The following is a 25,922-nucleotide window of genomic DNA, read 5'->3' as shown; positions in this document are numbered from 1 at the left end:
CTTGTTATGCGCACTGTCGAAAATATTGCACATAATTTTAAGTTTTCCAAGTTTTACAAATGAAGCTAAACAAATGTTCGCGAATAAAAAAATAAACGCAAACAATCCGGCAAACAACAGTAAAAAAGATAATATTTTTACTTGAAACGCTGATATAATTCTTTGATCTAACAGGTAAATTATCATCGCGAATTGACAAAGTTTAGTAATGGACTAGGTTTTATTTGCATCTAGAAGATATATAATACATAGTAATATCATTAGAACACGATGTGGAAACAAATAAAGTGAAATCGTTAATTGATAAGAAACTAGAAAAAAAAATCAGAAATATGCATTATCGATATAGACGATATGTGTAATATATTAAATCGCGAAACAATAATATTACACTAATCAGTAAATTTTCGATATTATTATTAATGGATTAAATTTGTCAAACTTAATTAGAATAAAAGAATAAATCTTAAGGCATTTGATAGCTTACTAGCTTATATAAATACAATTTTTTTTTTTTCATACAGAGCAAAATTTATGTCGTGAAAATATATATGTATATAACTATCTTCAAAAAGGTTATACTAACAAAAAAAAAAAGAGTTATGTTACAGTATCAATGAATACTACTATGTATACGACTTAGGATATCCCATAAGAATTTTTCCCATTAGAATTCTTTTGAACGAGAAGAAAATCTGGATAACATAGAATCAATGATCTCTCCTGGTTGTCTGTTAAACTTGAAACTGATAAGTCTTATGATTTAATGGGATATGTGCCGTGGATATATGCGCACGTGTATGCACAAATTGTTTGACACGCAAGACGCAATGTTTCTTAACGCATCCGAACAGCTCGTATCTTCATTACACATTTACATTAAATTACGTTGATCAGGAAAGAAATTTGTTTGTTTCTATATCAATCAATGAAAATATAGATAAAATATTAAAATAAAATTTTCATTTTCAGGCTTCAATCTTCTCCTGTCTTCGAAAAGGGAAAAGAAGGTCTTAAGTTAAATGTGCATTAAAGATATAGAGCAAAGAAAAGGGGAACGATCTTCGATCTTGTTTCATTAACTCCTTTCAAAGATAAAATAACGACATTCCACCATACTCGAATCATATTATCGGATACACTTCGGCGTCTGTATAATGCCCTTGTCACACACATTACATCTCTCTTTATATATTTCTCTAGAATTATTATAGTAATAGTATTGTCTGATTCTCGACTGCGTTCGTTTCTTGTTATTCTAGTGCTTATAAGATAGGCGTAATCGTAGGTAATGATGAAGTGACATTAGGGAAGATCGTATTTGGTTGCGAATTCGATAATGGTCGTTAACGGCAATATGTTTTTCATCTCGCGAGAAAACTGGTAATTTCTTCGTCGGTCGATGATTTACATTTCATAGTTTGCAGTTCATAGCTGTTTGTAATATGTATATGTATATACATATCTTTGTTACATCTTTGTTTATTTGTCTGCGTGCGCGTGATAATATTGCGTCCGATATTTACTAATTATTTGTGTGGTACATGGGTATTGTTTATATTTATATATTATCGTGCGGTACACAGTATATACGATATCTCTGTATGCGTATATTTATATATGTATATAGATGTATGTGTATATAGATATATATATATATCTACTCTATATATGTGTATATTTATATATAACTCTCTGTGGGTACAAATAATGTTTACAAAAATATTAATTTGGGTAGGCAAACTTTCAATTATAAGTCCGTTAGTCTCGAAATACTCACGAATCCAACAGTAACAGTGACCGATTTTATCTACAGTATACGAAATCATAGAGAAATCGTTCTCTAATTGAAAATAAGTCTCCGCGCGTGGATGCTAATTCTTGCTCCTTGGAAAAAACAGTCGTTCTAAAATGTCAAATTATATTATCCGCTACCTCGGATACTTTGAAATTTTTCGATGTATTTTCTCTATATATTTCTTTTTTTCGATGATACGTCAACACGTCAACCCGACAATATCTTCCTGGATAGCGGAAAGCCCCTTTGTCAGGAATAGCAACAACAATAATTTACTAAAAATCGTTATCATACACTACTTACAAACTCTACTTACAAACTCACGTATCCTAGCGGACTATCTTGCTAAATCTTTTGGTAAATTCGACGCCAGAAAAAGGGCCCTGACACGATCAGTGATTAATTTTGATATTTTTATTATCAATAAAATCATTTAAGAGTTTGTATGAGAATCATATCGAACAATCGTTGTGACATTAGATACAAGAAACGACGTATATTGATATCAATAAGTATTCCAATAAGTAATATACATAGGATGTTGATGTTTTAGCGATAACAATCTGATCGTATGAGAGCTCCATTACGCCTCGCCGCAAACACACTTCTAATATTTATCTTAATTGCGTTATCGATAACTTCATCGTTAGATCCAAAAAGGAAGACTCGTGTGACGTTCTTTATTTTTCATTTTGAACGCTTAACCCTCTCGCCTTTCAAATTATTCATCGTTTAGGACGATAAAAATATCGTCTACGTTGCTTGATGTGATTGTTAATTATATTCTCCGAACTCGAAAAATATTTTTGTGCGATGTAAGCACAATCGCGTGGATTTAATTAGACGTTTTATTCGTTGTATTGGTCACATTTCGCGAATTATGTGTATCATATAATTATATAAATTTTTTTTCGCGCGAATTGTTCATAGAATTGTTATCATAAATATGTTGTATTTTCGAAATAAAATTAAACAAAATATATTATTCATCAAATAATATCGAAAATATAAATATATGATTAAAATTTAATTATTAAGCTGTAAAAAATGGAAAATGACAATTACTAAAATTTTTTTGTATAATATGCAGGTCAAATAATATTGCAAACATAAAATAAAATAAATAAAATAAAATAATAATTATAGTTGACATTTACCTTCTGTAATGTAGTCACGGTAAAAAATAAAGTTAAAAATCTCTGTCGTATCGAGAATATGTAAAAACTTTTGACACGTCGTAATCGAAAATGCTGATAAGGCGTTTATATTGTCGGGAACGATCGGGTTAAACGCCGAGAAATTCGCTGTTTATCTTAACGATTCCGTCTAATGCTTTGGTGAATGTTATCCTGGGTCTTGATATGCCGCGCGTCCAAGTCCCGGATCGTCGACCTTCCTCACAATCTCTCCACGTAGTTCCCTGGAAAAGTGCCGAAGTAGCCGGTTCTTTGACTGGAACCGACGTACCATCCGTCATCGCACTTCTCCATAACATATACCGTATCACCTTCCTTCAACTCCAGCTCGTCGTCGTTCTGCGGCTTGTAGTTATACAATGCTCGATACCTTTATGAGAAGCAACGAGTAATTTGTACATATAACTTCCATAATATTATTTCAATAAAGTAATGTGTTGTTGAGAAATAAATTGGAATTCAATTCTTTAAGACAATAAAATGTCAAAGATACTGAATAAAATGCGAATAAAAAGTCGCAGACTTACGGAATTGGTTCCGAATGCGTGTCGATATGCAACGTTTCGCTGAGTTGTGATACATGCAACTTGCTCCCTCCCATACGTGGCTGCAAGTATAAAAGAGATCAGATTGTTACACGTATATTTTTTAACAAACTTTCATTGTATATTTAGAGTTTTAGAGCCATTTTCAACAATGTTTCCGTTAACAACTGTATATAAGGAAGCTAAATCGCGATACAAGGCATAGCGCAAAATAGTTACCAGTGAATTGTAATGGGGCTGGGTTGTGTTGATATTGACCGGGATGGACGGCACATAATGATGGGGTCCCATACTCAGTTTTCCTCCGGACGAGCCGTTCGCTAAGAGACTGTGCGCCGCCGGAGATGCAACCGGTTTGTTCTGAATCGGTGTCTCTAAAAAATAAAAAAGTTTTCTCTGTACACATATCGTCCATTCAATATTCGATGCTCTCTATCAAAATTCTCCTTTGCGCGAGAATTACCTGATCGATGTCCGGGTTCCGTGATGACCTCAACGTAGGAGATCGGAAATATTCCCTTTCTGTTTCCTATGCGCCCTTCGTACCAATTTTCGTCGACTCTTCTCGTCAAGACCACCAATTCGCCTGTAAACAGATATTGCACGATAAATAATATAAATAATTTAATTCGAGAAATAATTTAAAAAAAAAATCTCTCGACTCATAGCTCACCTTTCACTAAGGACAACTCGAGATTGGTCTGGGCAATAAAATTGAATTTGGCCCGAGCCTGTCCTTCGTGAGCCTTCTTCGGTGTCGTCCGCATCGTACCGTCATATGGTAGAATCTGCATCATAAACAATTTATATAGCGCAAAACTACTACTAGCGATACAAGTAAACACTTAACTTTTCGCGTTTATTTATATTTGTAGAATCTGGAGCCACGAGCGGATTTACCTCGACATAGTTGGAAGGAAACAGCCCGATCATCGCATTGTATTCCCCTTCGTACCAGTTCTTGTCAACCTGTCGTCGGACAAATATGATGTCGCCGCGTCGGAAAGTCAATTCCCGCGATGACTGCCCGACGAAGTTGTAGAGAGCCCGCGCGACCAAACGCGGCTCCGGTGTTTGATCTTGGGATCGACTTCGCTGGCTCAGATCGTCCACGAAGTCGTCGTAGCGATTCAAAGGTATGGGCGACTTCTGCGAGGGTCTGCAATTGTTTAAACTGTCAAAATCAAACTATTTCTCGAATCTCGTGGATTGTCTTTTATGTTTGCTCCGATCAAATGCCATCTCGTCTCGCGATGATTATCGAGTATTTGCGGCTGTAGAGATTTCGAAGAAATGTAGATTTATTCTTTTCCAATATTTTTCTTTTCCATAGTTTCCAGTTTTATATTCTTTATCGAAATTTAAATAAAGTATTCGATATACTTTACAGTTAGTCAGATACTAAATTAACAACTACGATAAAATTTTATGTTTTTTTCAATCAAAGTAATCGAGACTTTCTATTATCACAAATATTCAAGAGCGAAGGGCAGCCTTCCCTGGAGGAGAAAAAACATCGATGAAATCTCTCCTTTTCTCTCTCTTTTTTTCTCTACCTGTATCCTCACCTACGCGTTCATTGTGACGCCCGCGTAAAACAACTCGCGACGCGAGACGCGTTACGCAACGGCCGTTGAATAACAGGAAATGTTTACAAACCGACGACAAACTGAGAATGCCCCGATGTTATAAACATCATCTTTAAAAATATTATCTTGCATCGGAAAGAATGCGGCGAGAATAATGCCAAATAATAATAAAAATAATTAAAACAAAATCTTTACGCGCGAACTGTCAAAATTAAAATTTGAAAAAAAGTTTCGTCTCGCATTTTTCATTTCTAAAATTCCCAATTAAAAAAAAAAAAAAAATTAGAAGAGATTAAAGTCTCAGTTCAAACTTCTCACCCGCGATTTCTCCAATTGAAAAGAAAAATAATAATGATAAAAAAAAAGAAGGAGAAAGATCCTTTCAGCACTTACATAAAGTTATCCGTGTGCCTGCGGGAATCGATGTCGTGCAACTCCTGGAGATACTTGCGACGGCGCTCCTCCTGGTAGACGCGCCGCATGTTCTCTGCGCTTCGTCGCGCGAGTTCCTCCTCGCTCAGCGGTTCCTTCGCCTCTGTACGCACCGGCGAGCGATAGTGAATCGTCACCTCACCCTCCACATAACGCCTCGGCGATTCTGTATTAAACAAGAGACGCTTTATCGGTATTGATCGACCGCGAAGCCGAATAACATCGCACATTTCTTCGCATTTTTTTTTTTTTCTCTCCTAAAACGCCGGATATGTACAACATATTTGCGCAACTGTGTTCAATTATATCCTCGAGTATATATAATACGCCGTTTTTAATTTTGCTTTAAATTATATTCGATTGATAGGAGCGTGTTATTGGGCGTATTAGTTTCAAAACATGTGCCGTTTTATCGAGTTATTAATTGCGTCATTCGACGCTGTCCTATTGAACCTTTGTCATTATTAATAACGATGATGGCATACATTTGTCGTCGGTCAAAAATTCGTATTCGCAAAATCCGGATCGTATTATAAATACACTACGATAAAAGAATTGCATAATTATTAATATTGTTAATATTATCTTATTGTAATATTTTAATTATTCTTGATTGTTAACGCGATTTTAATAAGTTCGTTCAAGGCGAAAGATTCGCGAATTTTGCAAAATTTCCCAGCACATTCGCGATCATTCATCCGATGATCTCAAGTCCGACAGAATTACTGGAGCATGCGAGCATCGTATCCCATACATCAGATCATTTTATGGAGAAAGATGAAATCATAGACAAACATAAGAGACGACTTGACCCACTTCGAAGCTGGTCGTTCGTTTAGCTCATTTCCCAATAGAACATATGGCTTCCTCGCGGAGGGAAACGATGTTTAAGCCGCGGTCATCGACCAGCGAGAGATAAAAACCTAGACACGCTTCTGTGGACGTAATTTTACGCAACGCTTCATTACATCTGATAACGCGCACGTGACTTGGCATGGCTAAATGCCAAGGTTTACGTCGATTTACAACATTTTATAATTATAATACACATTTATTATTATCCGGTAGCCCTCGGAGGAAGAGTCTTCGTATCAATTAATCGCACATTCGCGAGTAATCTTTACTGATTTATGCAAATGCACGAAGAGAGCAGTGTACATGACCGTGTGTACCGACTCGCATGCAACTTCCCTCCCGCCTCTTATCAGAGAGACCACGTGTGGAGAGCTTATACGAAGCTTCATATTTCAGGAGAGAACACAGAAGTGCCGTAGCACGCACCTGCTCGTCAGCGAACGCGCTGCGCGGGATAATGACCAGGTTTTATCGCGATGCGATGCACGCACAATTCGCTCGCGTGCGTCGAATAGCAGCGAGACCGTACGACTGATAACACGGTATGCAGCTTGCAACCATCTCCAGCGGTAAAGCGCAGTCGCGAGATGCGTTTATGCAAAAGATGATGCGTCATAAAAGAGAGAGAGAGAGAGAGAGAGAGAGTAAGTTTGTTGATATAAATCTTTTTCTTGCAGAGTATGCACATTTCTAATGCTTCAAATGTTACGAAAAAATATTACCTTAGAATGCTATACGTAAAAATGAAAGAATAAAAAAGATATTATTAGAGAAGAGAAAGATATTATTATTTCTGATTCATAAAGAAATCGAAATTCTATTTTAATACAGTGACTTTCATCCTTCTCTAGTGAAATCGCGCTAGATTCGCCCAACGGTTTCATATCGCTAGCGTAATTTAATTTATAAGCGTGTAACGACTCGCTCGGTCATAATTACCGAAATAAGAAACCGAATTTTAATCTCACGTAGAACCTCCCGTTGGCACCTTTCACCGCTTTCATTCAGCGAGATTCTCACGCGATCGATTCTCCCTTCTTTCTCCTACGTGTTAGACCTTTTTTTTTTTTTATTTATTTATCTTACGATTCATTTTTCTCCGATTCTCTCTTCGTATAATTTAATTCCATTTTTATTGTTGACACTCGTAGATCGTGGGAGATTATTTTCTCTCGCTTATTGTAGTAAATTGGAGTGCGTGTACAATATTAATTATTTTTAAAATTTTTAATTAAAAACTTTTTCTTCAATATCATTTTTTTTATGCAGTATCACTTACTCAATATTGTAAAGATGTTTTTTTTTTTTTAACGTTATTGACCTGATTCGTGATTCAATTATATCGCGTTGTCTAATTAACAAAACGCGGAAAGAAGCACCGGTTCCGGAATACGAATCCTACTTTACGCTTCCCTCCATCTATCTCCCTCGCCTCTTCAATCATCGCCAACAACGGCTATAGCAAAACGATCCTAACAGAGCCGCGCGGCAGGAAGAGCATTATTTCAGGAAAATTGTGTGCATGTTTACTGACTGTACGGAATCGGTCCGTAGACCGTAGAGCGAAGCGTGCTTCCGGCGGCGTGAAGTCCGCCAATCGGACTCGTCTCATCGAACAAAGGGTTGGCTCGGCGGTCACGGCGGGAGGCATCAGGGTCAATCGGATGTCTGTGCATCCTGGCAGGATCTACCGTCATCCGCGGATCGTTCGTGAAGTTCTTGCAATCTTTGATGAGCTGCGATGACCGGAGATCATCGGCCAACGAGAGATCCCCGCAAGATTTGCGCGGGAATGATGTTCGCCTTCCGTCGTTTCTTTCGCAAGATCGATCATATCGAGGCGCACCTTTGTCGTCAATCCTCATATCGTTACCGACGACGCTCTTGACGCGACCCCACCGTTCGTTTTCAGCGACGATCAGCAGATCTTTCGCGAGATCCTCGTGGCTGCGAAGAATAGACACGTCGACGCTGTAATCGTTCAGATATCTCCTCTCGTCCGCCTCCATGCGTTCGCACTGTTCGTTCACCATGCTGAGGTCTAACGGGGGAGGAGGTGGCACCCTCGTCTTCATTTTGCTTCGTGGGGTCAAACGCTCGAGCGAGACAGTCGTCGCCTCAGATATCGATTGTCCGCGGCCGATCGGGCGTGTCGGACCCTCGCGTTGTCCCGATCGTTGCTCTCGGCATTGGCTTGACCCGTGACCCGATCTTGCGATATGAGAATCAAGCGCGTAATCGTCCGACGAGGATCGTTCCTCAGGAACATTGACCGCTCGCGCGACGTAGAGTGGAGCGTCGAGATTCTGCTTCTGGATCGTTAGATTCGGCAGGGATTTGCAGAGATCCCGGCGTGTCCATCCGTCGTTTCTCGACCCGACATTCGCCGGAACGCACTCCAATCGTTCGCCCTCAGAAATCTTCCAAGGACAGATCTCGTTTTGCGAGAGCCGATTCCAGTTTCGCTCCGCCTTGCCTCGCGCCGAGCGAGGATGATTTTCGTTGTAACGGCTTGGCGAGATTTCGTCCCGTCGAGAATCGATCTTTGTGTCTCCACCAAAGATATACTCAGGCAGGTGCCTGTTTCGGCGCCACGCTCTGAGATCAATCTCGTTTTGAGTCACCTCGACAATCGGCGAGCCCTCGTTCCCTTCGTTATTCGCTTCTTCAACATTAACAGCCGGTACGTTTCTCACATCGACGTGTCTTATCTCGTTTCCAGGTAGAATGTTGACGAGCACCTTGCCGTCTCTTTCGCCATCCACTCGAGACGAATTGATATTAAATTTCCTACGCGGGACGACGTTGTTCCTCCTGGCAATCTCGACCAATGCGTCCTCCTCTTCCTCCTCCTCTGGAGTACGCGTCGCCCGAGACTTTCGGTCGTTTATACTACTCATGGACGATTGATTGCTCTGGCTGGTGAGCGTCTCGGTGCTGCCGAACCCGGTGCAGCGCCTGGACGTCTGATTGCTCCTGCCGAGGGTCCTGGAATGCAACCCGTCTCGTCGTGCGTTTCCCGTCGTGTCGGCGAAGAACTGTCGCCGGAGATAGCGATTGTGTTCGAAAATCTCGTGCAACCGATCCCTACTGTCGCTGAAATGCTCCTTCTCGAGTCCCACGGGACGACGCGCCGACGAGGAGGAACGCGCTGCGGGACTTCCATAGGAACATCGCGCCTCTTCTTGCAGATAACTTTGATCCGCGGGGATCTCATAGACGGCGGGTTCGAAGCGCGCACCCAAATAATAGTCCTTGTAATCCTTGTAGAAGTATTCCCGCTCAAAGTCCGTTCTCGGCTTCCAACTCCACCGGCAGTTCTCCGGATAGTTGTCCGCATCTTTTTGCGAAAGATCGGACCGGACGTTGCGATCATCGTCGCAACGGACTGTACACGCCCGTTGGATTTCCGGCATAGAACCTCGTTGATAGGTATGTCTCTCGATCGTACGGATCACCGGCCTGTCGTCGGCCCGACGTCTTCTCCAGGTCGTCGATGTCGTTCGCCAGGCTGGTCCACTGAACACTCCGCTCCAGATCCGCGACGCGCGGCAACATCGTCCTGCTTCCCATCTCATTCATCGCGTAAGCATGATGCGCGAAATATGAAATGGTCCGCGAAAAATTGCAGCGCCTCCAACTTGCACGACAACGTTTACCGTTTAACGTCGCGAACACTTTCCTTTCCCAGGTGTCTCTTAATCAGCTCTGTACTTCGTTATCAGAGATTACGAGTCGAGCTGTTTATCAATGCTGAGTTTCCTGAGGGAGATAAAATCGATGAGCGCATCGCCGCGTCGGGATGTTACTCAAAATTCGATTTTCCGATTATCATCCTCGCGGAATTAATTGCGCGATAACACGCGAGCAGGAGAATGGAAAGCGTGATACGTCGTTGAGCAACATGCTTGTGGCTTCGGGAAAGCGCGCGCGCAAACAGAAACACGATTTATTATTGCCATCGGCCGATGACTCGCCATCGTTTATTTAAACGTCACGTTCGACTTCTTCTATGTCGGTTTGAACATTAAGTGCCGGCGTCGTAGTAACGGTTACTTATAAACGGATGTGCATAAGCGCGAGGTGCAACGTCGACTATCAAGGTCGAAACGATCGGTGTCATTCCGTGTCACGTTTCTCGCCTGCTGTGCCAACACGTATTCGCGAAATGCCGCATGTAATATTAATGTACAAAGTCGTCTAGATCTATAATTTTGCCTATTCAATTTATTTTTTTTAAGTAAATAAGATTCAAGAAGAATTTTTAATAACAGTCCATTGTATGATATTTCGCAGAAACGTAGAGTTATTCGACGTAATAACTCATTAATTAAGGATCTCGTAATGCGTAATTAACGGGAATGGAATAAGTGCGTAATTAACGTGGCCTTTTCGCGGAACTTTCACGCTATCGCGATACTAAGCGGAAAATTATCACAAGGAAAGTATTATTTAGGGAAAATCGTAGCGCGTGTTATAGGAACAAAAATATTTACAGGTCATCGGAACAGAAAGAAATAGAAGATTCTCCTTATTAAGGATCCCCCCCCCCTCCCCTTCCATTTCTCCGAAGTGTCTTAACAAAGCGTGTTTGTTATACCGACGAAATCTTTCCCTGAGAAAGGTGCTACTTGCACTCTCATGACTATTCTATTTAAATGAGCACCGAGTTTCCAGCGAAATGTAGATCAACGTATTCGCGAGAAAGATGGTACCGTTTTCTTTTTATCTCAAGGAGAACGAAAGTTTCACACCGCAAGTTACTTTTTTTTTATTCCATTCTGCGTTTAATTATTTTCTACAAATTTTTAGATTGCTCTTAATAAAGCCCTAAAAAAAATTTATCGCAATTGAATTTGATTTTAATTTTAAATAGACTATTTTGGGAGATGGGATATCTCACGTGCGATCACGTGCCAATTTTAAGATATTTTATTTTTGATAAGGACGTGTCGTTCAAAGTCCGTGAGGCAAACTCACGTCGACGAAAATATCAAATAGCCTTGCATGCGACACGTACAATCGACTCGAATTCACTTTCACGTAATCGATTAAGTAGATGCGATTATCATTATTATCACGCACTGATAACTCCGCGAGATGGTTGCGACTGATTTTTTATCGGGCTTCGAAGAGCGAATTCGACGACGTGCTCGACGAGCTTCTTCAGGACTCGAAGCAGAATCGAATCGTTTATCACACTCGCGCGCACTTCATTTTGACACCTGTTAACGAAAGAACCTGCGTCGCGCGACGCACGCAAAACGCGTCTGAGAAGGCGCCGCGACGTCGGCACCGGTTATCGCGGCTCCCTACTCCTTGGAGAACGGTTCACCAAGCACGAATCTCGAGGAACGTCTTGGGTTGTTGCTCGAGACGCACTCGCGTAATTCAAACGTTGTTTAAAAACAGAATTCGTCGATATATATTTCGGGATATTAAAATCGACCATTGAAATTAATTCTTTACAAAAAACGCAATCGAAATCAATATCAAAATATTAAATTATTCCTGTATATAAAATAAAGATATATCTCGTTATGCCTCGTAAAAAAATATATTAAGTTATATCTCTAATTACGTAATTTTTATGGGAAACTCGCGCGCGGTAAACGTTAATTCCTCCAAGTCGTTATCCGCAAAGATAAAAAATTATGTTCAAGGTCGCTTACAAAGCCGCATTGTTATTTCTCCGCGATGCAAACGCATATCGCGGACTTTATTATTATTATTTTACTCTCGTTTCATCGCTTGTCATAGCGCATCAATAATTTTAATAATATTTATATTTAATAATTATCTCTGCATTTATTTCCTTTCACTCGCATGTATTTTAAGGAAAAATATTTTTAAAAAAATAGAGGGGCAGAGAATCTCTCTCGAAGGGGAGATTCCATCATCGAGGCATCATCATTCGACGGGGCTTGTCGAAGAGCAAGAAAATATCAATCATTGAGAGATTAGATAAGAGGCGACGATTCGCGAGGTCGCAGGCTTTGTACGCGCTAAATATTTGGAATGAACGCGATTTACGCTTGCATTGTCAAGGATAATCTCACACCAAAAACTCGGCCCCACGCGAGCTTTTGTGTGATTAGGTATGCTAATTATATTATGCAATGACGGCGAATCACTATTCGTACGTGTGGGTCGGATTCGCCGCAAGATATAATCCAACTACGTAGACGACTACTTTAACGTCATGCGTGATCATCGTCGAAAATAATCATGACCGTGACTATTTATCCAATTTTAACGGCGCATAAGTGTACGTATACCTTCTTCGATTGAAATAGCAACAATCACCGATTTTATTTTGTTTTGAAATAGATATATGGTAATAATAACATAAACAATACTTGTAAATAAATAATTGCTGTGAATGAAATAAATCTGAAAGGCGTATAGTTGAAAAGCTAAAAATAACACTTCAGAATAAAAAAAAAGAATTGTTTATACATTCAGATAGCACACGAACAGATAATAGAGAACACGTTAAATGAGAATCCTCGATTGCGTGCGGTCACATTACTGTAAGCGTGTAAATTGAACGTCAGCCAGTTCACTGTTACTTTTCCGTTACAAGACAATTAGCATGCACACGATCACTGTTCAGCGATGTCGGATGCCCTTGACATGGTGGGACCGACAAAATGATTTAGGATCTATCTCTCGCCGATATCTCGATACGCGCGATTATCCCGACGAAACCGATTTCCGATCTGAAAATTTACGATCCGCGATAGCGACAACCGCGGTGACCTTCGATTACGCGAATTGATCGTGCACTATCGATTGGTCTCGCAACACAACCAGCTGCATGCACAATTTTCCCTTTGTAGACGCCAAATGTTGCCATCACCTCTTTTTTTTTGCGATTTCATCATTTCGCGATCACCTGCTCCCCTTCCTTACTCTTACGTAACGTAATATATTTTTAGATGGCACTATCATGCTTGTATCTCTAATACGTAATTGACTAATATATGCTCGTTTCATTTTTCAAATCATCGCAATCGAAACGTTTCTAGACGTGAGAAAGCGTGAAAGTATTTATAAGCAACATCTAATTTTAAACTTTCTGCAAAATAATAAAATAAAATTCTCTATCTTTTTTTTCACATGCAACGAGATACATTGACGGTTGTCACATCCGACAAGAAAGCAGGCGAACGCACGATGCAATTTAATATCAAATTTCTAATCCGGGGCTGCACGGGGTGAGTGATTCGGCCGCGAGCGATTTCGCCATTGCGAGAGCGCGCATTATTTTCGGCGCGATCAAAGGAGCGCGATTTATGACGAGCGAGGGAATAATTAATGAATTTATCGCGGATGGGAACATCGTCGATTATTGCGCTCATGCTCGACCGCTCATGCAAACCCGGTTGCGCAATCTCTCTCTCTCTCTCTCTCTCTCTCTTCCCGAGTCAATGCATGCTTCATTGTGTCTCATCGTCGTGACATGTGTCTAACAAGCACGTCGGTCACGTGCGCGAGAGCTTTAATGAACGACCTAGAATTAATCGACGATGCAAGTAGAAATTTATTTTTCGCTTCGAGTCCATACCTGAGAGTTAGCTCTTTTAATTTGAAAAGAGATGAAGCTTTTTTTATTGTTTATGTGTTAGTTTCTCTATCTCTCTCTCTCTCTCTCCCTCTCTCTTTCGACGCGATTTTCAAAAGATGTTACTTGATTTTAATTTTGGGCTTTAAAAAAATATGAAGTTAATTAATAGATTTAGTGGGACCAGTGTCAGACGTTACAGAATAACACTCGGATACGAGAGATGCACATAAAAAAAAAAAATATATATATATATATATACACACACACGCTTATATAAAAAAAAATATATTACATAATAATGATGAGCTTGTAATCGGCATTACCTTGACGATCGTCCCTGCAGTGCTGGGATTTTGGCGGCGGCGGGGGTGCATTCGAGTATTCTATGAATGAGCGGAAAAAAATTAAAATAATAATTAGCCGTGCTAACACACAGCTGCGAAAATAAAATCTCGGGTTTTTGAACATGGTCACACATATACACATCGCCGAGCAAACATCACGGTAAAGCTGACGCGTCTTCCTCTCTAGAATGTAAACGATATTGGTGTTGCAAAGTGAGCGATGATGATTTTTATATGCAATTGTACGATATTAATAAATTCGAAACGATAATCTATTTAATCAAAATCGAAATATCGGGATAGTTTCTAAAAATATGGAAAATAAAATTTCTACGAGATTTTTTCCGATATCTTCTTTCTTCTCAGATTTAAAGAGATTAAGATTTCCAGCTCTGATGCTCTAAACAGTTGGCGAGATTCAGACCTTCGAAGGTGACGGTCGGTCGCGCCGTGTAGACGGGCATGGTCGGCCACCAGGATCTACGTTTCCTCGCGGCAATGGGCGAGGGCGGCGGGGGTGGTGGCTGGTACCTGAACCTCGGCCTGTGCTTGTCGGGGTCGAAGGGTTGTCCGGCGAAGGCAATCGTCTGCGACGATTTGAGAATCGACGCGGGTGCTCTTGGTCGAGTCGGCGACGAAGATGTGGCGCGCGGTCGTTCCGGTCTCTTCCGATCGCCACCGGGAGAGGAGAAACGCGTCTTCGAGGAGCCTCGATGGATCTCAAGATCAGCCGGCGAAGATAAAGAGCGCATGTTATCGCGACGACTGGGATACCGATGAGCCACCCATTTACCCGCCAAGTAAGGCGCGATGTCGCGAAGCTCGCGAACATCCGGGGCCGACGTGAACATCTCGCCCATTATGGACGTCCGTCCGGCGATGTCCGGTGACTCGAATCTCCTCCGCATTCGACAGACTGGTCTTCTCGCTTCGAGTTCCTTGGTTTCCGCCCGTCTGGCCACGTGGTTGGTGACGGTGCTGGTAACTTGCGGCTCCTTTAGCTCGGCGGTTTTACTGATGACGTCGATGTGCGGCATCGAGAGATTATCGCGACGTAACGGCATCCTCGGGATCGGCGGCGACTCGCCCCTTCGTCCTCGCGGCCGTCCTCTCCTCGTCGTCTCGAATCTCCTACGCAACCATGCCACATCGACGTCGCGCTCGTGCGATTTCCGCGAAGTGTCACGAGTCGCTTCCTCGCTTGTCCTCTTCAGCAGGCATCGCGCCAGCTCTGGATCGCTGCGAAAGCGCTTGGGCGCGGGTGCGACTTTAACGCGCCGCGATAGATCCTCGGCGCTCTCGAAGCGCGCTCGCAATCTACGCACCGCGCCGTTTCGCACCAGCTTCAGGTAGGCACGCCAATATCTCTCGGGATCCGGCGACGAACTGCGCAGCCAGCCGCTACCGCTGTCCACGCTGCAGGACGAGTTCGATCGCGTGGTCGCGCGACACGGACTGACGCTGTGCGGTCTGCCGTCGTGTTCACGCTCCCGTGAACAGGAGCGGAACGATCGCCGTTGTTGTTGTCGTCGCATGCCCATTTCCGACAGCGTCGGACTGTCATCCGCCTTCCGCCGTTCGCCGATCGTTTTTTCGCGCGGCGACGTCGATCGCGATCGATCGATCCTGCCGCCGAATGGACCGTACTTGGCCGATTCGATCTCGCCGAAGAGCTCCTTCAGATCGGCCACGCTCTGCGATGACGACAGCTTCTTCTTGTCGCGAAACATTGTCGTTGCTGCCTCTCGCTGCCATTCCCCTCTCCTCTCCACGTTCTCAAAGAACTCGATCTTCCGCGACACGTCCTCCACCTCGATCACGCCGTCCCGTTGGACTACCGTCTTCACCGAGGCCTCTGAGCTCTCCGTCATGCTGTCCACTTCGCTGCCCGAGACCACTTTGTTCGATCTCGCTTTTTCTGACGGTATCACCATGGCCAACAAGGGCGGTTTCTTCGACCACTCTTCGAGTACGGTTTCCACGCGTTGCTTATCGCTAGGGCTCTCGTTATTAGGCGTCAGCACCAGCAGAAAATCGTTCTTGTCTTTAGATTTGGTCGAATCGTCGTATGATGTTTCGAGGGAATAACATGTCCTTGGAGAAGTACTAGCCACGCTGGGCGTATCGGACGCGCAAACTGTCCTCGCCGTACTCTTCGTGGACGATTTTTTTGGCATCTTTTCGATCGCCAGGGCAGCGGCAATGCTACCGCGAGTCTCTCGAGGCGCTAGAGGTGCGGATAGTCTTCTTCGCGTCATCTTATCCAGTACTTCCTTGCCGAGAGTCAACGACAGCCTCTTCTTCTCTAACTCCGTCATCGGCGGCGAAACTGATTTTTCCGATTCGGATCTCTCGAGTCCCTTCAAACGACCGATGGAATCGCTCTTCTTCAGGATACCTTCGACTCGAGTCGCGTCGCAACTCTGTCCCTTCAACATTGGTGATTCGTTCGTCGCGATCATCGAGTGGCATCGTACATGAAGGCTTTTTGAATCGTCCTTAGAATCACCTTCAGGTGGCACAATTATTTCGTAGCTCGTCAAGGTTTCGGTTTTAGCCGCGTCGCGCTTTTCGTTAACAGACTGTTGATCCTCGTTAATCTCGTGAGGTGCTTCGACGATTTCGCCGTTCGATCGACATGTAGATTTCTGAAGATTGTCGCTACCATAGATTTCATTCAGCTGTTTTTTTAGGATGGCCACTTGTTCGATGGATAGACTGCTCCAAAATTTTTTGCTGCCGCCGAGACTTCTCTGGAGGGATGGATGATAATCGGCAGATCTGTCGGCGTCCCGACTAGCGTTCGCCTTCTTCTGCATCGTGGTCGCCACGTTCACAACCGAGCTGCCGCGCCAGAGAGGTTTGTATGTGTCCTTCTGCGAGGAGATGACTGCCAGCCTGGAAGATTCCAGCTCGTTTCCCTCGCTTTCAAGTCTTTTAAAATACTGCAGAATGTCTTCTACGGAGCGTTCCTTACAACGAAGTCCACAGTCGCCGTGCCATCTGAACTTATCAACGTCCTTCGCGCTGAAAAGAAAGTCCTTGTCGCGCTGGACGTTTTTTAGCTTCCCGTAGAGCTCCTTTAGCTCCTGTTCCGCCTTCTCCTTCGATCTAACTCGCTTCCAACGATCGTAATCGATGATTTCTTCATTCTTCATCCTCGGTCGTAGATCCCCGGATGAGAATGTGCGCTCCAACTGATCCATTCTACTGAGGCTCGCGTAAAAATCACGCAAGTCCTTGTATCGCTTCGACTTGCGTCTGTGATGTAATAACTCGAGTATGTATTGCTGATAGTCCTCGCGATCGGCCGATGACAAAGAGCCGGTGCTCTTCGTCAATGACAAGCTCGAACCGTCCATCTTCCGCTTGGCGTCCTCCGCCTCGCCGGCGCTTCTGGCTCTCGCTTTCTTCGAAGTAATCGTTAACGGAATATTCGCGTTGTCTTGCTTCGAAACGCAAATTCGTCGAGGAGCTTGAGATCTCGCTGGAGACGGCGAGGACGATCGCGGAGAAGATTCTCTGGATTCCGGCAGGGTCTTCAGCGGAGGTTCGCTCAGACTCCGTTCTTTCACATGTTCCCGCGACAATTCCGGGCTCCGATTGCGCAATGTAGTGGACGAGCTGAGTTCGTCTATGCCCAGCAAGCTGTCAAACTTGCTGACCTTCTGCAGTACCGATCGGCCAGGCCAGCAAACCCCGTACGGGCTGGAACTCCTGGACGAGACGGCGCTCTCGCGCTCCCAATTCTTAAACTTTGAATTCGAAACCGGTCGCTTGTGCGCCAGGTAAACGCTCAAGGATTTCAAAGACGGCTCCGATTTGAAGCTTTCCCTCGCAATGTCCTGAAACATCTTTGCACGTTCGCCGACGAGAGATTTTCTCGTGGCTGCGTGAGATTGCACGGCCGACACGGAGCTGTTTCGCAGGAAGAGGTTCTGAAAGAAAGTATCGGTACGCGTCGCCTCCTGATGCCGCTTAATTTCCTCCACGGTTAAAGGAACGATCTGATCCTTGGTAGGCTCCTGCTCGACAGTCGGCACCATTTTTTCTACTCTCCTCAGCAACTTAATATCCTCCTTTTCGGCTATTTCTCTCCAGCCGTTCATGGACGTGCTCGCATCCACTTGATCACTGTTCTTCTTATCCTTTTGCATTTTTTTTCTGGCTTCCATTTTCTTCCTGTTGCCGTTTACACCCATGCGTATCATTTCCGGCTTTTTAACCGAAATCTTGACGATTGTCTGTGGTTTCTCACGAGGTCGCTTCCTTCTGTTTATCTCGCTATTTACCTCAGAACAGGATGAAGACACCGAGCGTAAGGATTCTTTACTGACAAGCAGTTTCTCCGGCGGCTTCGCAATAATCTTTGTCTTTTTCGGTTCTGACAGAATCTTTTTAGCGATCTGCGACGTGCTTTTGATGGGAGATTTCAGCTGGGAACTCAATGTCCTTCTCGCCGGCGCAGATTGTTCAGATGTCTTTCGTAAGAATTCCTGCCCCTTGGGCGAGACCGCCACGGCGATCTTAAGAGATTTGTCTACTGAACGCTTCTGTTTATTTGAACTATACGGAATCGTCGAGCTCTTTATCACCGTGCCTGATGAATGTACTCTAGTCTGCACGTCTCTCACTTCCTTCTCTCTCTGCTTCTGCAAAACTTTCCTAGCCTCTATTGGTAAGGAGATTTCTGCCGGTGATTTGCTCAGCCTCCTGCACGACTGCTCCTGCTCCTTCTTCGTCAAACGAAGCTTTTCTCTCTTCGTACTTGTCAAAGGATGATCTGATCGCGTACTAATTTGGCCCCTTTCCGGAGATCTCTGTCGTTCTTTGGACACAGAAGTGTATCTCGATGGTACTTTTACCGTTGCGAGTTTATCAATCTTCGTGGAAGATTCTCGTATGGTCCTCGGCGATGTTAAGGAATAAATGTAACTTTTCGTAGTGCTTGACGGCGAGCTTAATTTTTTGCTTCCTTCAAACTGACTCTGAGATAGGCAGGGATCCGACTTTCTCTTGTTGAAGGCATTTGAGAGAAAACCGGACGCTTTGGTGGTCTTCGAGGTGATGACTGGGCTGCTGGAGGTTGTACGCGTGATAATCGCGCTGTGAAACTGCTCACGGTTTCGCCGATGCCGCTCGAGATTGCTGCAGAATTTTTCCCTCAACGATCTGATACTCGTCACACTGTCGGTGCGTGCGAAACACTGTTCGTGCCGAGGTTTCGACGAAGATTGCGAGCTATCGATTAATCGCGCGCTCTCCGAGTACAGCTTTAGAGTTCTGCTGTGGCGCGAGGACCTTCTTCGGGGCGGCGAGGGCGGTCTCGATACCGACATTGCTCGCGACGGAGAGCCACGAGGAGAAGCTCTCATGACCGGCGGCGATCTTGAGGCGGCCGAGAACGGTACCGGTCGAAGTGCCTGCGAGAACGAGGAGAAGACGAACGATGTGCTACTCGAGGCGCTTCTCCGATGCACGCGTATCCTCGTCAAGGTCGGCGAGATCGGGAAATACTCGATCTCGGAGTCGTCTGTGGACAAAGTTTCGGATCGTTTCGCGTTCTCGTGTAACTGAACTTTCAGCCATTTTTGCCTTTTATACCCTGCCACCAAGAAATCAAGTCGTCTAAGGTTGTCTCGCTCAAGGCTAAGCCGGTGGCGTCAAACTTGCGTGCCATTGCGAGATTCGCGGCCTCTCGCGCCGTGGTGTTACTGCGGCTGGCGGTGCGCTTATTTATAAAAGAAAATTGCAAGAAAAGAGCTTATAAAAGAGAATCGACTCGCGCACCAATATCGATAGACTATCTCGAGAGGAGAGCTGTGCCATATTTAAACTTAGGTGGAAACGCCCGGGGCCGAGATTGCACCAACGCCGGTTAACTAACACCGATTATCGATTACCTGTCCCCATCTAGATCGTAGCTTTCGCTATGACGTGATCGGGGAAGGAAAGTTTTAGGCTGGAGGTCGATGTGCAAGTTGATTAATTAATTAATCGATATCAGAGCCGAGTTCGTCCTCGGTAAGTTTGTCGGCGAGATACCATAATAGCCCGATCCATCCGGCCAACTTGCACACGTTCATTGTCTCGCAACCGCTGTCCTCGTCAGCCTAATTAATCGAGATTAGTATTAACCCGACGTTGATGCAACCGTCCACGGAAAGATATACATTGGAGGAGATTCGTATGTGCCAAGCTATGTGTTTCAGCGCATTACTCACACGTCATGCTTCGCGCTTTTTAGCACAAATCAGCGCTGCAAAATCGAGACTTAAAATCATTACAAAAAAATCATCTCAATACTCATCAATGCATCTAGACTCAGAAAATATCGAGCGTACCATACTCCATAAATAATACTAAATGCGTGATTATAAAGAAAGAAATCAATTATAATAATAATTTTCTCTAAGAATTGTAATGATAAAAAATAATTTTTGACATTATTCAAAGTTTCGAGACACATGCGTGAGTTAAAAAACATAATAATAATTAATAAAACACACACATATTGCAAGCAACATTTAAAACATGGCATGCCAGAGTAAAAAAAAAAAACTAGTTTACACGGCCGGATGTCGATCCGCGTGCTTGATTACAGAAAAATAGAGCGTATCAAGACAAATAAAAAAAAAAATAAAAAAAAATTCATAGCTAACTCGCGACTCACCCTTCGGACGTTCCGGGGCTGGCTTGCGAAGCCCATGGAGGGGTACGTCACCTCCGCTCTGTACCGTCTTGTACGCTAATCTCTGTTCCAGAAGACTGAGCGGATTAATGTCCTCCTTTCGGCGAAAGACGAGCGTCGAGTCGCTCTCGTATCCTGACTCTTTGAGAGCACTTTGCAATTGAAAAACACCGGTAAAGGGTGTGAGAATGCATTATAGGAAGCATATCGTGAAAATCAAAATTGATCGGATTAAACTACTTACTGAGTTATATACGGCTTGGCCGCGACTCGTGCGTGACTGCGCTGATCGAAAGGCTGAAAAGAGAGAGAAAGGATCGTTACCGTTATCATTACCTTGATAGTCATCGATCGCCACTTATCGTCTACGAAACATGCTACGCATATGCTACTCGACGAATTTATTACAACGCGAGAGATACGATTATCGGATTCGAGAGCCGGTGCTTTCGATCGGCAATTGCACGAGCAATAACATCGAGCAGATCATGCCGCAATCGTGTAATGCTAAGCCGGGATATAAAGAGACAAGCGCGAGGATTAAGCTAATGATCCATTATCCGGAGGTATGAAAAATGTAAATGAGAAGGAAACAAGTGTATGTATAACGTCAATACAAATGTCAAAGTATGAGATTGGCAAATATAAAAACAGCCGCTCAAAATGTGTTTGTGAAATACACAAGCAATTGTATGAATCAGAAGAAAAATCGTGTTGTTATATAATTATTTACATGTAATAAAAATTAAATAATCGACATCGCCACACATTCATCGATTGATGATTTGTTTTTGCAATAAAAAACTTTGCACTTCATGCCGTAATCGAGTAATGTATTAAAATATTTTCCAGTGTTTTCGGGATATATCGCGAAATGTGAGAAAAGCGCAATTAAAAATTTTTTTCTTAACGAGAACGGTGGAGAGAAACGACATGTACGTGTGGTGTAGAAAAACAGGCACATAAAAAAATACAAAAGGTACATAGATATATCACAAAGAGACACAAATAAAACAAAGGAGAGATGTGACGTGACAGCCAGATAGCCAGAGACAGACAGAACAGGCAGATAGAGGACAACGTCATCGTGCACTCTACTTGTCGACGATGTGGCAGCCGTTCTAACCCGTGAGGCGGCCGACTGCGCGGTGATAACGGAGGGTGTTGTCGGTGATGGTGGTAGCATGATATGATCGGTGCTGGAAAAAGAAGAAGAAGTAGAAGAAGAAGAGAGCGGTGGACGCTGTTGCGGCTCTTGGTCTTGATGAAGGTGACGATGCGATTGATGATGATGCTCGTGATGATGAGGATGATGATGGTAGCCGTAATGAGAACGATGCTGCTGATGCTGCTGATGCTGCTGCTGCTGCTGCTGCTGCTGGATGCCAATGTTGCCGGTCGAGCTAGACGCGATCGTCACGATAGTAGCTGGAAGCGGCGATACCACCGATCGCTCGATCCCGACCGGATGCGATCGTCGTGCCGGGCAACGATCCGGCAACACGAAGCTCTTGGATCTCCCGTCCAACGTCATGCCGGCAGCGTGCCAATAGCAGGGATCAGCGGCGGCTGCGCGTTCCAGGGGTCGGATGATGTGACCGACCCCGGTGTCGTTGCCGATGACGGCGGTCTGACGATTGTTCGACCGATCGCTCGGATCGGGAATCAAAGACGACTGGTCTTGGACCGGAATCTTAGACCGGTACGAGCGCGATCTTGAGGACAGATCGATCGAACGATCGGTCGAGCTGCCGTCCATCGGACGCAGCCGTCTCATGCTGCCGACGAGCTCGGAGCTTTTCGTGCTGCTACTGCTGCTGATCGCTGGTATCCTTACACTGTCCTCCGGCCGATAGGAGAGGCTGAGGACGCGGGACTGTCGGACATCACCGCGTAAAGACTCCATCCTGGTCTGCGCGTGCTGAGGACGTCCGTTTTCATTCAGCCACTATCATCCGGCACATCGTCGTCATCGTCGTCATCGAAGAGGGACGGAGAGCGGTGTGGGGATGACATACGAGCAGACACGACACGCAAACATCGACGAGCACGCACACACACACGTACACGCACACGCACGATCAGGGACATCGATCGTGTGATGACAGTCGATCCGGATGATTCGTCGACGGACAGGGATTCGAGACGGAAGAGAGACGTTTAGTGCAATAAAAAGATATACTGTGTGTAAGTCAACATATGGAGCACGATGCACGTGTTCATCGCGATACGCACAATTTTTTTTTTTGCGTCTCCAATAATATTTCGCCGCGAATTCAGCTTCAATTTAGTTATCGATATCGAAAAGATTTGCAATATTTTTTAAGCGAGATCTAGGAAATCTCCAGAGGGACATTGCATGCAAGGGCATCCATTGATTATTATCGGAGCGCGACAAGCCGCCGTTAGTTATCACGTTTGACGTTAAGCCGCGACTAGAAAAATAGCTAGTCGTTGTTCTTTGCTGACTAACTTTATAAACGACGTGTGTTGTATATTGCAAAGATTGAATCACAAATAATACATCTCAAAATTTAGTGATCACGTCAAACGAGTAATATGCGCGATTTTTTTGAAAAAAAAAAAAAAAAAATTGAGATAAATATTATTCTCTATCCTACAGAAAACGTGACAAAGTATATTCTTATTTATAATTCTGAATTTACAATGTACAGAACAGAAAAGGAAGAGAAGATTTACGCAGAAACAAGATATTCTTTATAAGATCCCTCTATAAAAAGAAGCTTCCAGGTTAATTTCAAAGTAATGGAAAATGTTAATTTTAATTGAATCTTACCACAGGAAAGAGTGCCAGTGATAACAGATAGAAAAAGAAAGAGAGAGAGAGAGAGAGAGGAAGAGCGAAGAAGGAGAGGGAGAAGAAGAAAGTTCTTATTTAACTACGCATTAATATAAAAATGGCGTACCCCGTCAAATATGTCCATGACCTCGTCCCACCACTAGAATCATAGAATTAAACACGATGTTATACTATGCATCTAAAAGGGGTTATCGAAACATTGAGATTCAAATATAAAAAAAAAAAAAAAAAAAATCAAACAGTATATTTGGATTTCCTCGCCATTTTCTATCTAAATTTAAAAAAAAAAGAGCTAAACAATCTAGCACTAATAATAGATATATCAAAGAAATTATATCAAAATTTTTTTTTTAAATAATTTACAAAAAAATTTAGAAAAAAATTTAGCTCATCATTTGGTATCTCAATCATAGATGGAAATCGGCGTAGTATTTAAACATAGGATAAACTACAAGCAACGCTACAAAAGCTGTGTAAAAATCAACGGGATTGTACTACGTGAAACCGTAGAGTGCCTCGAGAGGCAATTCTTATCACGAAGAATAACGAAAATTTATATAAGCCGTATAAAATTTTTATAGCTTTTCTCTCTCTCTCTCTCTCTCTCTCTCTCTCTCTCTCGAGGGACTCTGCGCGAGCGTGTGCTTAATGTCTGCGCTGTGTATATGTGTATGTATTAAAGAAACGCAACACAACCATCTTGAGAGCGGCGGGAGAGAGAGCGCAAGTACTCTCGCAATCAATTAATTCGTGACGCCAACAGAAAAGCTGTCAATAAACGGAAGAAACGTATAAAAAAAAAAAAATTGGCCGGCAAAAGCAATTCGTTTTAAACACGTTCGACGGTGATTACCTTCCTTCTCGTCCGCGCGTCGAGAGTCGGCTAGAAGCAAAGCCATTTCAAACGATCATGTTTCAGGTGTGTGGTTCAGGTAAACCGCGGGCAAGCTTTCGCGATCGCGCGCGCGATATTTTCGTCGCGATAAGAAAATTAAAAAAAAAAAATTTTTCTGCTACCGTCTCTGTCACACTCGCGCGATACAAAGTGATACACTAGGCGCTCAATTAATTTCGCGATAATAATGCTTTGATGAAGGCGGTCAGGAGAAATGGATGGCCAATTTTAAGTCGTCCGCACCAATTGATTTTATTGCCATGGTTAACTAAACTTTTCTTTCTTTATTCAATATCTAATACTTTTTTTATTTTTATTGTGTTTATTTAACATTCGTTATTTATATTTCTCTCCCTAAAATAGGAATGTACATCTATCGTTGCCTGTAAATAATATTATTTTAATATTATTTTAGTAGAAATTAGTTAACCGAGGCTTTTTCTCAGGGCGAAAAAGGTCGGAAGATTTGATTGTTTCATTAATTCTTATTCCTCGGACAAACAAATAATTCTCTACGTGCCTTATCAACGAATCTTTCGATGTTACATATGGGAAAGTGCGCTTTAATTTAATGATAGGCAGGTGATTCGTCTAATCGCGTCTCGAATCGCGAGCGATAGAGTGCGTGGTGCGTACCTCTTTAGCTTCCTTCTCGGCGATCGACGAGCGTCCTGGTTCATAATCCTCGATGCGGCCAGGCTGATTTTTGTAAATCTCCGTCGAGTACCTCAGCGCCCCATTTCTAAAATAGAATATAAATTGCTTTGTCATAAATTTCTTCTTCATATAAAAAGCTTTTCGAATTTTATTTTCTCTCCTCTGTTGAAGTATTCCAAGACAATAAAATCTAATTTAAAGAAATCACGATAAGATAAAGGGGATATAAATGAGCATCCTCCCGGAGAGGAAAACAAGCGGGAAAAGTTTCTAAATTCTCGCTTACTTTCTGGGCATAGTCGCCGTAGTGAAGTCATTTTCTTTGTTGCGCAGCCGTCGACGGCTATCGAGAGTAATGGATCGATCCGAATATGCGCGAGGTTCCGGTTCACTCAAATATCCGCTGCTGCTTCCGTATCCATATCTGCCTCCTGAAACAAAAATATTTCGCTTTTTTGCATTCTGTTCTCAGAGTCGATTCTCCGAAGCTCTCTCTCTCTCTCTCTCTCTCTCTTTCGTTTAATTCTAG

At 43.2% G+C, this 25,922-nt stretch overlaps 2 protein-coding genes across 2 annotated transcripts in view; both read right to left on the bottom strand.

The window, feature by feature from the left end:
* Window positions 1-201: 201 nt before the first annotated feature.
* The window catches only part of LOC126852645 (uncharacterized), a 70,648-nt gene continuing 44,927 nt past the window's right edge, over window positions 202-25,922 (bottom strand). The window contains 15 exon segments of the mRNA XM_050597639.1: window positions 202-3,364; window positions 3,522-3,601; window positions 3,759-3,913; window positions 4,003-4,125; window positions 4,213-4,327; window positions 4,440-4,698; window positions 5,522-5,726; window positions 14,309-14,368; window positions 14,754-19,862; window positions 21,003-21,172; window positions 21,265-21,317; window positions 22,858-22,968; window positions 23,948-23,980; window positions 25,373-25,478; window positions 25,680-25,824. Coding sequence (XP_050453596.1) covers window positions 3,196-3,364; window positions 3,522-3,601; window positions 3,759-3,913; window positions 4,003-4,125; window positions 4,213-4,327; window positions 4,440-4,698; window positions 5,522-5,726; window positions 14,309-14,368; window positions 14,754-19,862; window positions 21,003-21,172; window positions 21,265-21,317; window positions 22,858-22,968; window positions 23,948-23,980; window positions 25,373-25,478; window positions 25,680-25,824 — 6,893 coding nt within the window. The 3' untranslated portion in view covers window positions 202-3,195.
* LOC126852626 (uncharacterized) lies at window positions 7,942-11,703 on the bottom strand. The gene is given in 2 exon segments (XM_050597589.1): window positions 7,942-9,895; window positions 9,897-11,703. Coding segments are annotated over 2 exon segments (2,055 nt in total). The 5' UTR covers window positions 9,998-11,703.

The sequence above is a fragment of the Cataglyphis hispanica genome, chromosome 11 (genome assembly GCF_021464435.1).
Source record: "Cataglyphis hispanica isolate Lineage 1 chromosome 11, ULB_Chis1_1.0, whole genome shotgun sequence".
NCBI lineage: Eukaryota > Metazoa > Arthropoda > Insecta > Hymenoptera > Formicidae > Cataglyphis > Cataglyphis hispanica.
The sequence above is the reverse complement of the archived record's forward strand: the minus strand, read 5'-3'. Positions and strand labels throughout refer to the sequence as shown.